Below are 14048 nucleotides of genomic sequence, written 5' to 3'. Positions count from 1 at the left end.
TACATGTTTGAAGAGCAGGAAACATCTGTTCCAGTGAACCTCACATTTGATGCTATCTATCATCCTTAGGCACAAAATTGAAGTCACAGTTACCCACCACGGATACCTTTTGGCAAAAGTTAGAATTATTTAAACACAGAAGTGAAACTTTCATATTTCAACCTGCTAAATTAGCACCAACATGTGAATAATTACACAGTATTACAAATAGAAATGAGGTAAAATGTTATTCTGATAACAGTGAAACAAATATAGACCACAACTGAACAAAGAAAGCTTATAGACTATATACATACAGAAACAGAACATGCTAAAGAGATAAGACAGGAAAAAATGAAAATTTAAATTTTTCTCTCCCCTCGACATTCAGAAGTTGGTAACTCTCATTAATGCTAACTGAAGTCTCAGAGAAAAATCTCCAAGGACCTGTCACTATTTAAGAAACTCCATACCCAGCAAATCTTTGAGAGGGCTATTATATCAGCTATCAGCTTGATCAGAATGAGCTCAACACCGAAAAGATAGAATCACCTGAAGTAGAAATCACCTTTCTCTCACCAACATGATTTGTGCTGGCTGTATAGACTAGGATGGAAAGGGGTTCAAGACTCTTCTGAAACATTTGAGTGTGCTCCATTAAATATGATAAACTGTAAAGAACAACATTTCAGGTGGTAGCCATATATAGATCTGAACCTAAACTGTTCTGCAACTTGACAACATCTGCATGCTTATAGCATTATATAAATGCTATTATCTTGCACTATTGTCTTGGGGAGTGCACACTTTTTGAAGAGGGTTTCCTTTCAGGAGTACAGGTGGCAGAAAGAAGGAAAGCCACAGAAGAACTTACTGGCTATCGCATGACCTAATGCATCTTTGTAAGCAAGGATGGATTAAGAAAACACAAGGCCAGTTATGTCCCCATGGAAACAACTCTTTTAGAACTCTTCTGGGCTTCATCAGGACAAGATGTTCATGTTCCAATGTGAAAGTTAGCTGAACATAGCCCCCAGTGTTTAAATCCTGTTCAATATTGCTGAACAAGTATTATTGTGGTGGGCTTGACTATCAGTCCAACTCTTTGCCTGTCCCTGCCCATGATGTAATAGTCAATGAAAAGAGAACAGGAATTTATGAAGGGTATTTATGCTATTATTGGAAATGAAACTTTTGTGTGTTTTTTACGCTTTTAATTTTATCACTATAGTGAAAGCAAGAAAGTCTTAAATGCCACAGCGTATAGTAAAATGTCTATAAAGGAAAGTTAATGCAATGAAAATTCAGTGACGCTGCTTTATATCTTCAGGAAAAAAAATTTAAGATTTTTTTTTTTTTTTTTACTTTTTAAACATGCATATTAAACTCTTTACTGATGATCTTACCAAAGACTTACAAGATTGTATTAAGTAATATTTTCTAGATATGGTGGGGAAAAATCTTTCTTACCTTAGTTGAACTTAAATGGTGTACTCTGTCACTAGAATAGCTTTGGGGTATTGGAGGATCAGGGTAGTCATCAACACCTTTCAAGGCATTCTTTTTGATGACTTCTACATAGGAAACAGGGAAGATGCCTTGTCTGTTGGTTCCTGGTATTTTACCTTCATACCAGTTTTGATCAACTCGTTTAAGAAGAATTACTCTGTCTCCCTGTAATGCATTATGAAAATTCATTATCAGTGAACAAGGGATAACTTTATTTTGAATATTTTAGTAACTCAGAACATGGCAATATTTTCACCTGGTGATTCTTTGTGACCACTCAGAGTCATGATAATCTCCCACATGTTCTCATTCCCCTCACATTTCCCCAATAACCTCACTAAAGGATGATTCCCATTTCAGTAGAAGTGGACTAGATGGTGGTACCATTCTAATATCAGATATTGGCCTTGAAGGTATATTCTAGCCCCATTTTTCTATGTATTCTGCTCCTCTACTACATGACTGGCCTGATCTCTTCCTACAACAAGTAATAATAATCATTATTGCACCCAATGTAAATGTCTTGCAGATGTTGTATGCTTTTTTTAAATTAGCAAATTTAAAAAAAAAAAAAGGGAAAACACAATCCATGGTATTGTAAAATCTACAGTGTTGCCAAGTCTGATTTTTGGCATTGTTCTTGAAGTCAGCACATTGGGAATATGAAAAACTTAACTCTTTCTTTATATATAAATTATATATAATTTATATATATATAGTGTGTGTGTGAAATGTAAATTTGTGTAAATGTGAAAAACTTAGCTCTTTCCTTTTATTTATTTATTTATTTTATATATATGGAAAGAGCTAAGTTTTTCACATTCCCAAAGCACTGATGTGGTGGCTGTCACGGGGTCACGTAGGTGCCCCGTGACTGGGATTGAAATTATCAGAGCTGCCAATCACCAGGGCAGCTCAGGTGCTGGTTGCCAGGGTGACCAGGCAGGTCAGGTGGCCAGAAGAGGGCAGGGCTGGGCTTTTATAAACAGCCCAGGCCGGAGCCTGACCAACAGTTCCCCTCTGGCAGCCGCAGGAGTCGCAGCTCTGTGGGAGAGCTGAGCAGCAGAGTCAATGGTGGTGGTTTGACTGGCTGCAATGATGCGAGGGGAGAGAGAGAGAGCCCAGACAGACGTATGGATGAGAGTCCAGCATTGAGTGGAGTTGGCATTATGAGCTCAGGCGCTTATGTTATGTTGTAGCTGGCTGGCTGACTCTTTTACTTATGGTTAGACTGGAGGACCGGGTGAGGCTGTAGGGGTGTGAGGAGGCCTCACAGGGACTCCCCAGTAGCTTGGGGGTTCCCGGTGCCCAGCCACAGTGGGCACAGCACAAGGAGTGCTGGAGAGGCGCTCGGGGTGTGGGGTTTGTAGCCCCAGCCATGAGAGGCGCAGCACAGGCCCCAGAGTGGGGCAACGGGCGCGAGAGGCGCAGCACAGGCCCCAGAGTGGGGCAGCGGGTGCGAGAGGTGCGGCATAGGCCCCAGAGAGGGCGAGAAGCATGTAAGGTGCGGCAAAGGCTCCACAGAGGGCGAGGAGTGGGATAAACCCAAGAGACAGACCCTGTGGGACGAGGCCTGGGCACGGCAAGCCCAGAGGTGCCGGTAGTGGGGTGCAGGTTGCAGCAGCGGCCCAGGGGCACCGGTATCAGGGTGCAGGTTGCTTAACCAATCCAGGGGCGCCGGTTGAGGGGTGCCAGTGGCGTGGGAAGCCCAGGTAGATTGGAGAGGGGCGCCAGGTGGGTGACAAGCCCGGGGGTGCCAGAGCGGGGCACCAGGGCAGGATGAGCCCGAGGGGTGCTGGAGAAGGCACCGAAGGGCAAGGGACCCAAACAACATCCAGAGAACAGCTGTGAGGCTTGGGGCGTGCTAAAGGGGAGGTAGGAGGCACGCATTGCCCTTAAGGCAGGGGTGTGCTGAGGTACCCCATACGGACAATTACACTGTTCACCAGGGGATAAAGGTAGCCTCCCATCTGAACTAACTGTCATCAAAGACGTGGCGGACGAGAACCAGAGGGTGCTGAATCACCTTGAGTGACGGTAGGGGGCACTAGGGAGAACACGGCCATGCCTAGGCCCCACACCCTCACAGTGGCAAGGACCATGCACATCCTCTCAAGCCCCCGATAGCCTTATCTAATCTGGACGGGAAAGGGCAGAGAGCACTGGGGGAGCAGGATAACTCACCAGCAAGGTGGAACAAGTCTGGGTGGCACTTGGCTGATGATGTCAGCCACAGGCACCACCATGGGAAATTTAAAAGGCACAGATAGTGCTGAAGAGGAGAGAGAGGCTGGGAGGTGACACCAGGCAAACTAAGCCCATGGGCAGGGGATGTTGTGGGGCGCCAAAGCTGTGGGGCACCAAACCACCTGGGTCCTTGCTAAAATAGGGCCAGGAAAAGACAGGGAGCCACTATCCAACTCCCTGCGCTCCCTCAGCAGCCTTGCTACTACCAAAAAGGGAGGCTGAGAAGGGAAACCATGTGAGGGGTTTGTTTGAGCCTCTCACAGGCAACCCCTTTCTTGTTTTCTTTTCCTTTTTTTGAAAATCTAAAGACCAATTGGGTCAACCAGTAAGGGCTCTTTCCCAGGAGGGGTAAGCCCAGTGCAGGGTGCCCTGAGCTTAGGGTGAGGATAGGTGGTGAAGAGGACACTTGGTACACCCTCACCGAGGGACTGGATGATGGATTTCCAGTCAGTGACAGACGAATGGGGCCAGAGAGCTGAAGCAGCTATTACGGGCTGTGATGTATTGACATTAACAGTTGGCAAATGTATTAAGTGTAGGGGAGGTGGATCCCCAAGTCAGCCTCAACTGAACCGTGAGTACCCCAATAGGGGACCAGCTATTACATTGCTGAGCCCCTCCTTTCATTTTTAAGTTTTTATTTTTTTAGGTACCATCAAGGCATGGCAGATGAGTTGAGGAAGGGCCCTGCTCAGGGTAGTCATGTGTTCATTTACCAGCTAAGTGGCAGCTTGACAGTAGACTTTAAGAACACCAAAAATCATGAGCGTTGGCAATACTGAATCTCTTGTTACCTATAACAGCTGGTATTATTGTTCAATGCAGAGTATGTTACAAACTTCAAAAGCAATTCCTAACAAAGAGGAAAAGACACAATATCTGTATTTTCACTGATGGAGCATATCCAATCTCTCAATCTCTGATTAAAAATAGTTATTTTTCATTGTTTACAGGCAGCCTAGAAACTGGCTATAAAAAAAGAAGAAAGAAAGAAGCACTCCCCTCAAACATTTTTTTCTATTAAATTCTATGAACTTCCACTTGTTTTATATGACATGCATCTTATCATGCCTGATAAAAAGTCTTTTCCTTTTCACTTCCTATAATCTGGATAATCTGCTTTAGATTTACGTAATTTTATTTCTGTTCCTGATTTTGTGGCTACCATAAAAGGATCTCTAGTTGAAAAAATAAAACAAGCAAATTCCAGTTAGTCCTTCATCACAACTAGGCTGTCAGGAGAGAGAAGTACAAAGCTCAGCAGCCAGAAATGTGTATTCTGAAAATGCTTATAAATATTCACATTTAAAAATAATCCTTGAATTCCTCTCCATGAGTTTAGGGCTTTCTAAACACAATCTGGGGCTGAGCCACTGAGAATAAAGTCAATAGAAAGACTACCATAGTCACTTAAGTGGGTATAGGGGCAGCTCTGAATCACTATCAAGAAGGTCATGTTTTGGATTCATTTTCAGAAGAAGAGCAGATCACTGAGTTCCTTCCTACCAAATTATCTGCTACCACCCTTTTAGCAATTGCCCTAATTGAAATCTTGCGTATCACCATTATAAAATCTTTTTTAGCTTTTCTAGTCTAAATAGTGACCATTTTCAAGCCTGGATAATGAATTTTCCATCTGAAAAAATGACTGGTTTTCAGACAACTTCAGCTTCCAAGATCGTCTTTTCATTTCCATTATACTGCAAGCATTATTTTATGTATGAATAATGATTTTTCCTCAGTCCATTTTTCATGACAAACAGTTAAGTCTTGGTTACATACATTACAATTCAGGCTATAACTAATTAATTCAATGATTAACATTTTAATCTCTCGATGCCTAATTAGGAATTATTCAGTAAAATGTTTAGTTCTATAGATTTATATTTAAGGAGACTGAATAAATATGCTGGTACATAACACATTAGAATTAGACAGAAAAATGTAAATGTGAATTCTTTTAGAAACTTGCATGAGATATCTTGCAACAACAAAAATAGAATCAGAGAATCGATGATTCTCTGATTCTGTGAATTCTAGATTCTAGAATAGATTCCAAGTAATAATACAAGTCTGTATTCCAGCAGAAGACATTAATCACAACATCCAACAATGCTTGACAACAATGCATGATTCTCTGGTACAGAATAATTCAGGGCTGTCCAACTGGTAGCCCATGAGCATTTAATAAGTGATTTGCAGGCCCCATGGATACCTTTCCTGCTGCTGCCCAACTGGGGGAGGGCCTGGGGGTTTGTGTGCCACCTGTGCAGTCCACATAGCAGGGAGTCTGTGTGCTGTGTGCTGCCAGCACAGGCAAAACAGGAAATGGTGTGGGGCTGTGTGCTGTTTGCTCACCCTAGCAGCACACAACACAAGTGCTGCCGTTGCAGTGGTGGGCCTCTTGCTGCTGGCACAGGCCATGTAGTAGGCAGGTTGCCCCAGCACCATATAGTCAGCAGTGTGCCTGCCAAAGTTGGACAGACCTGGGATAATTATTTAATATATTGCTTTAAATGATGTCCACAGATGAGCAGATAGAAAATGTTGTTATATCTATGGTGAAGTGCCTGAAACAATGAATGTAGCTAAAATAATGTGCCCACGAACCGACTGCAGCCACAACATGCCACAATTGTGAGTATGGACACGGCCATTTTAAAAAGGTGCAAACAGGTAAATTATGTGAAAATCAGAAGATTTGGCACCCAATTATCCAATTTGTAAATGTAAGCAGAGATTTACATGTGGAAATTCAGCAAGCTAATTATTTGTTTTGTACCCTGTAACTGATTTGCACCATATACAAGTAAATAGGAAAGAAAAAGGGTTAATTAGTTATCCTGTAAATACCCCTCTACCATTATTTTTGCTTTTCAGTAGTAGTAGCATTGTGACTCCAGGAATCATCAAACAATAGCCTTTATGAGTTGATCATTAAAAGATGCACCGTGTACATGATATTCCACTTATGTAATTCTAAATGTTACCTTTCTGAGTGACAGCTCCACATTTGTGTCCGCACTGAAATTATACTTGGCAACAGCTTCTCCAATCTCTCCAATCTGTGCTGGGGGAGGTGGCCTGGCAGGCTGTGCTTTTTCTGGGGGTGAAAGTTTCTGAAAGAACATACATATTTTCATTATATGTTGTTTATTGTGGAACTATTTTAAAAAATAATGTGATAAATGAAAATAGAAGAACAAACCTCAACATAAGAAATTGGGAAAATTCCAACTCTTCCATGATGTTCTCCTTCATACCAGTTTTGATCAATTTTCCTGAGGATATAAACAGTATCTCCTTTCTTAAAGGACAGCTCCCTGTAACAGATTTATCTTAGTCAGATGTTTACAGATTTGCAGCTAAGCTGCTCTATTTCCACAGTTCATGGTTAGACTGGATTGTGGTCCACAATCATAATGAGATTCAACAAGGACAAATATGAAGTCCTGCACGTGGGACAGAATAATTGCATGACTGGGGAATGACTGGCTAGGGTGCAGTACTATAGAGAAGGTCTGGTACATTACACTAGAGTATAAGCTGAATATCAGCCAACAGTTTGCTCTTGTTGCTGGAAAAAAAAAATGCAACAGCATACTGAGTTGTATTAACAGGAGTGTCATTTGCAAATCAACGGAAGTATTTCTTTCTCTCTATTCATCCCTGGTGATGCCTCACCTGGAGTAATGTGTCTAGTTTTGGCTCACATGCTTCAAGAAGGATGTGGGTAGTCTGGAAAAATTCCAGCACAGAGCAACAAAAAATGATTAGGGGTGTGGGCATCATGATTTACAAGGAAAGGCTAAGACAGCTGGAGTTATTTAGTTCAGAGAAGAGAAGACTGGGGGGGAGGCGGTTGATAAGAGTCTTCAGATATGCAAAGGATGAGTAGAGAGAGGATAGGGATAAGCTATGGCAGTCATGAAAACAAGTAGAAGCAATGGTCTCAAGCTTCAGGAGAGGAAATTTAGATTGGATATTAGGAAGAGGTTTCTGACTATGAGGGTAGTTGCACACTGGAACCGGCTACCTAGAGACATTGTGGAAATTTTCAAGAGCAGGCTCAGCAGATGCTTGGTTGAGATGGTTTAGTTGGTTTAATTCTGCTTTGAGCAGGAGCTGGACTACATGACCTTGTGAGGTCCCTTCCAGCCTTACTTTCCTATGATCCTTTGAGCTCTTGACACTTATTTCAGATCTGAATGTAACTTTATTAACAAACAGCCCAAGAAGCAGCATCATAGCCATCTTGCATTTCCTGGTATCACTTGCAATTATGGATTGTTGTAAATTGTAAAGTTTGGACCCAAAATCCAATTTCAATCTGAAGTTTGGTATATCTGGAGTGTGGCATCTAACTTTTTGGTCCAGAAAAAAGAAGAGACTGTTGTGGACCACAATTTCAAGGCAATAGTATTTATTAGTATAGGTTTGCATGAAAGCTTTGTGTCTTTATATTCTGTGTGGATGCTACTTTAGCAGCATGTCTATGGATAAATAGGAGAGACACTTGGGTCAAGTCTACCCTGTCTTAGAGCTACATTTGTGTGTGGCACAATGAAGCATGCCTTGTCCTTAGGCTCTCACTCTACTTGCATCAACTCCTGAAATTTAGGCAATATAACTACCTTACTGTGGTGCTGAACCTTTGTCCAGAAAGGGCAGGAGAAACCAGAAGTATACATATGTTTAGGATTTTTCTTCCTGAGTAAAAATAGCCACTCCAGAAAAAACAAAGAAACCTGGAAATAACCAGGATTAAATCATTTCTAGGAGAGTTTCTCCTGGTAGAGTGAATTTCTGTACACATTTTCTTTTGAGAGAAGCCACAGCACAGTTGTCTAGAGTCCAACACACTTTTGTTTCTCCCAAAACCAACTCCCTAGGAGACAGTGTCACATACTGGACTCTGCTGCTCCAGCTAAGCAGGGAGCAAAATCCCCTCCCCATCCCAGCCCTTTCAAAATTTCCACTTTTGGCTGTGGGGACACAAGCTGACTGCAATCATTCTGGCTCAGTTGATCAGTGGTGCCCTGTATGCTACTGTCATATGTTTCTGGGAAGACTAAGGGAGCCTGCACAGCATGCTAAAATGTATGCACAAGAGCCCCCCCGGGGTGCAAAGCGTCACTACTGCAAGCCACTGTTCTTTAGAGACACAGCATTTGAATGTCTGTTCAGGCGTCTCTGAGTGAGTTTTCCTACTAAGAGAATGAACCCGGAAAAATTCTCCCAGCTGAATGTGTGTATGCAACCCTAGGCTCTCTGCCTTGGCTGTGTTTATTGGCAAGCATACTACACTGGTTTAGGCAGCAACACTGCCTAAGCATGGACAAAGGAGGAGCAAGTGGGCAACTGGACATGGCATAGAGACAGTATAGATATGCAACCCTTGGTGCACCACTGCAGAGCATGTTCTTTCTCTGTCTCCAGGATCTATCTTCATGTCATTTTTAATTGTTAATGTACAGCTTAGTTATTGAGGGTAGGATGCTTTAATATATCTATCATATATATATATATATATATATATATATATATGAGAGAGATGTATCTAGCTATCTGTATATAGATATAGATAGATATATCAAATAGTTGTTTGATTCAGATTCTGCCCAAATTGGGGAGAGTGATTCGATTAGTTGATTCGGATCATTGTCCCAATTCTATTCAGCCGAATCCAAATCTGAAAATTTGATGCCAATTTGGAGAATAAGCGATTCAGCCACAGATGCAGCTTTAAATGTTTTTTCTACATACCTTGAGGTACCAGGCATGGCTCACGAATGCTGTGATGGTGGGGCAGATGGAGCATCTCACAGGAGCATGTCTCCCCCGCAAGCTTGATGGCAGACCCAGAAGTGGACCAGAAGTCTGCCAGGGAGTGTATGGGGTGGCGGGGGGGACATGCTCCTCTGGCTTGGTGGTTGGCCACGGGGTGACCCAGGAGACACCAGTCATCAAGCCAGCGGGTGGGGGAGGACCCCCATGCACTCCCCGCCAGACCCAAAACTGGACCAAAAGTAATTCTGGTCCACTTCTGGGTCTGCCGCTAAGCATGTGGGGTCCCCCCTGTGCTCCCATGGGATGCTTCATCTGCCCCATCATCTCAGCGTTCATGAGTCACTTGGTACCTTGAGGTATGTAGAAAAAATGTTTAAAGCTGTTTCCACGCCCAAATCATCAAATCTCTCTAAATTGATTTGGAGGGTTCCAATTCAATTTGGAGAGATTAAAGGGTCTCCATTTGGATTCGGTCACCGAATCTCTGCCAAATCAAATCAGCGAGTGAAGCTTTGCACAGCCCTAATATATAATCAATTTATTATGCATGAAGAAGAACATCTTCAGTGTACACCAATTCTGTATTTATATAAATTATTAATATAGATGTGTACAATAATCCTTTGAATTTACTTTATGATGCCCTATAGGTTTATGACATCATTGTTTTAGCATAAAGCACTGCTGGTGCACATTTTGAACAGTCTTTTATCCCAGTTATTTTTATGCAAATACATTTGATGAAAATTATTTTCCTTTCTCTGCCACTTTTGTTTGTATTCTTTAAATGTACCCACATAAGCCCATTGATTTTAGTATGGTTGTATGAATATAACTGAAATCGTAATTTGGGCCACTGTATTATTTCTAAATTCTGAACTGTTTCTGGTTCTGCACACTACTTGGAAAAATACCTAACTTTAAATACTTTGATGAAGATTTGCACAAGTGACCAGTAATTTTGGTTCCTTCAGTTTTTGGTGTCCAGATTGGCAGCATTTTCAGGGGAATCAGGTAGTTAAAGTACTTGTATATGGGCACCAAAAATTGAGGTATCCAATATCGTTAATCACTTTTGAAAATCTTGGCCTATGTTTTTTCTTTTATCTCCTCCATGTATTTTCCCAAGATCTGTGTTTTCTAACTTCCTGTACATTCAAGTAGTCCTTCAGCTTGAGACTGAAATTGTCCATGGATAATGCTATTTAACTGACACAATTCAAGATCTTCATTAATGAGAAAAACTTGGGTTAAATACTGTGGATTTTAAAGAACGACAGAAGTGACAGAAAAGAGGTGGGCTCTGGAACCTGTACTCAGGAAGGTAAGAATGTACTGACGTCCCTACCTTTCAAGAGATATTATTGAGTATTTAAACATTCAAGAGTTTTAAAAAATAAAATAGTTTTTTAGCACATTAATTCAGGTTCTTAAAACAGAACAGAGTTCTATGCAGCCCCTTTAGGGTTCGGATCTCTCAAGAGAAATGTACTATTTCCATTGTCTCGCCTTCTGCAAGGCTAGAACATTGGTGGTAATGGTAGTTATTTGAACTCTTAAAAGACTGCTCCTGAATTTTACAAATAATTAATAAAGAATAACAGAACTTTAATACTTACTTAGAGGTCTGAGCCTTAAAGTCATATACAGCTCTAGCTGGCAGTTTCTGAAAAGCAGGTAAAGTGATTAATACCTACATGTGATAATATCACATTGCAAAAAAAAAAGTTTAGGCTGCCAAATTTGAAAAATTATTTATAAAAAAGAGATGTCTGAAGTGATTTTTCTACTAGGTCCATATTTAGGCACTTAAATAAGTTTTTTCATTTTCTAAATAGGGGATGCTGAGCAAAAGCAAATGAAGCTTGTCAAAAGTTCTGGACTTCTGAAAACCAGACCATATAGGTAAGTACAAATAGATTTTTATGAGCTTAACTTTTTAAGCCTGTATATCTGAAAAGGTTGACCTTTTTTACTTAACATTATACCAAAAATCAAACAAAACTGCTCACTCTGTTAGGATGTGCTCTCTGTGCAATCAGCAAAGTGTATGCAAAACTAATATAACTATGGGAACTATTAGAATTATTTTAAAAATTGGAAAGTGAACCAGAAGTCTGGTAACAGCAACCCAAATATTGTATATCCTATGTTATTAATCTGGATTCTATAACCTCTGACACTTTTTATTGCCTTTCATTTTATTCAGGATGCCTTCTCTGTACTACATACATGTACTTTGCTACCCTTCTGCTAATTCCTACTGAAAATGATATCCTGCTTTCTGGAAAATGGAAGAAATCATGGTTTGAAGAGCGTGAAAGCATTCTTAATTTCCCTAACTATTTTGATTTCTTTCCTGAGATATAGGACTGGAATGGACTCCCTGAATTATAGAGTCCAGTCCCCTGCTATCACATGTGATCACATCATATAATCCCTTTCACACATTTCTCTAAGTCTATCTCCAATCACCCATAACTATTACCATTATTTCTAAATACAAGGGGCAAGGGACTGTAAGGACTGAAACTAGCCTTTTGGTATCACAGGTTACCATGTTTTTAAAACATGAATTATGTTCAGTACACAATGAATTATAGCTAAAGCCCATCTAGTCCAGCATCATGTCTCTGATAGTGATCAGGAACTGATGATTAAAAAGTATAAGAACCCTGTAGAAGGTAGATGGGGAGTTCTGGGTTGAAGGACTTTCATTCTTCTGTGCATGAAATGATGCTGATGAGAGGTAGGTAGATACTAGGGGTACACCAATAGAAATTTTTGGGGCTGATACCAATAGCCAATTTTTAAGGAGGCATGCCGGCCAAAACTGATCTGATTGCCGATACCAGCTGGGTAGCTTGGAGAGATGTGTGCAGCTGGTAAGTCTGGTGTGGTGGAAGGGAAGGTGGGAGAGGGAAGGGGCATGGCGGGCGGTGGGGGGCAGATCAAAGCCCCCATGGTGAGGGAGAAGTGGGGCTTGGGCTGAGGCAGGGGCTAGGACAAGTGTTGCTCAGCTGGGGTGGGGCGGGTGCAGGACTGAGTGGTGGCTCATCTGTGGGGTGCAGAGAGCAGGGAAGCAGCTTGCACTGCTCGTGCGGGAACTGCTGTTTTGAAGAACTTTGGGGTGGACCATCCTACCCATCCCAGCACCCCCGCTGCCCACTGTAAGCCCAGCCCTGCCCAACTGGAAAGAGCTTGGTACAGCCCCAGCCCCACACACATGCCAACCCCATGCCCTCCCAGATGAACAGCAGAAGCCATTGGATTAGCAGGCTTGTGTTGGATGAGTCACCAGACCAGTGGTTCCCACACAAGCCACGCTGCGGTGGGAGCCACCCCCCACCCCACAACCACCAGATGAATTGATGCTCCGTCCTGCACCTGCCCCGCCCTGGCTGGGCAGCGCTTGCTCTATCCCTTGCCCCAGCCCCAGCTCCACCCCTCACTCACTGTGGGGCCCTTGATCTCCCATCCCACCCCCCCCATGCCCCTTCCCCTTCCACCATACCAGACTTATCAACTGCACACAGCTCTTCACTGTCTATGTACTACGCTATGGCTGCACGCATGCACAGGCCATTTATCATCCAAATTATCAGTCATATCAGGCCGACTTCTGATGCAGACAATATTTTTTTATATCGGTGCCGATTTGATATCAGACCAATGTACTGGTACACCTCTAGTAGATACAAAGCAGCTTAATTTGCGTTTATATTGTTGACTACAACAATCTAATCCCAAACTGTGATGCAATAAGATAATGGACATTAACAAGAGCTTGAAGAAGGTACTCTTTTTAAATTAAGATAAAAAGGGATAATTATACCTATTGTTTAGCTTTGGTCTCTATCTAGCTCCCTTCCTTTTTGTTATCTAACAAACATTATCAAAAGGTTAGGCAGAGTACTTCTACAGACTACCAAATTAAATCTGTGCTCCTGAAAGTGGACTAGCTTATTTAAATGGACACTATCAACTTAGATTTTTTTAAAAACGGGTTAATTTGAATTCAGCTTTCTGATAAACCCCTTTAAACTGTACATCCTAAAAAAACCTGTTAAAATATATTAAAGAATGTTGATATTAAAAACTATCTGGAGAAAGAGACAGACCATGTGTGGCTTTATCTCTCTTCCCCTTTCTTTTTTTTTTTTTCTCTAAGAACAGTCTTTTCTGGTGAAGAACATGCAGCATCAACAAAATAGTGAAACTGAGTATATACACATAGTTAACTTTAGAAAACAGAACTAGTAAACAAGAAATAATTCTTCCCCAGTCTCTTTCAATTCGGAATCTTAAGAATTGTTGGTAACACTAGTATATAGCTGTTTTCAAACTGAAATTTAATTTCCAGTTTGATAGGTTTCCTTCAAGGAAGAGCACAGCACTCTGTGCAGCTGGAATGGGCCTGTTTTGTTACCAGTTGATTCATACATGGCACCTTTTTATAATCAGGCAAGACCTGGCCCATCTCCACTTCACTTAAGATTGGTCAAGTAATAGTAATGCCATCA

The 14048-nt window shown here is 41.7% G+C and overlaps 1 protein-coding gene and 1 long non-coding RNA gene across 5 annotated transcripts in view; one reads left to right on the top strand and one right to left on the bottom strand.

Moving 5' to 3' along the window:
• Positions 1-14048, bottom strand: part of SORBS2 (sorbin and SH3 domain containing 2) — a 260527-nt gene that overhangs the window by 24991 nt on the left and 221488 nt on the right. For all 4 annotated transcript variants that reach the window (XM_019552682.1, XM_019552683.1, XM_019552685.1 and 1 more), the window contains 4 exons: positions 11145-11191; positions 6944-7058; positions 6726-6854; positions 1450-1653 (listed from right to left, as the gene is read on the bottom strand). In XM_019552682.1, coding sequence (XP_019408227.1) covers positions 1450-1653; positions 6726-6854; positions 6944-7058; positions 11145-11191 — 495 coding nt within the window. The remainder of the gene's footprint in view (positions 1-1449; positions 1654-6725; positions 6855-6943; positions 7059-11144; positions 11192-14048) is intronic.
• LOC109321962 overlaps positions 1-14048 on the top strand; it is a 106479-nt gene that overhangs the window by 92074 nt on the left and 357 nt on the right. Inside the window, exon 3 of the long non-coding RNA XR_002104250.1 lies at positions 11364-11430. This is a non-coding gene — a long non-coding RNA (uncharacterized LOC109321962). The remainder of the gene's footprint in view (positions 1-11363; positions 11431-14048) is intronic.

This window comes from Crocodylus porosus, unplaced genomic scaffold (assembly GCF_001723895.1).
Source record: "Crocodylus porosus isolate Cpor-Errol unplaced genomic scaffold, CroPor_comp1, whole genome shotgun sequence".
Classification (NCBI taxonomy): Eukaryota; Metazoa; Chordata; order Crocodylia; family Crocodylidae; genus Crocodylus; species Crocodylus porosus.
The sequence above is the reverse complement of the archived record's forward strand: the minus strand, read 5'-3'. Positions and strand labels throughout refer to the sequence as shown.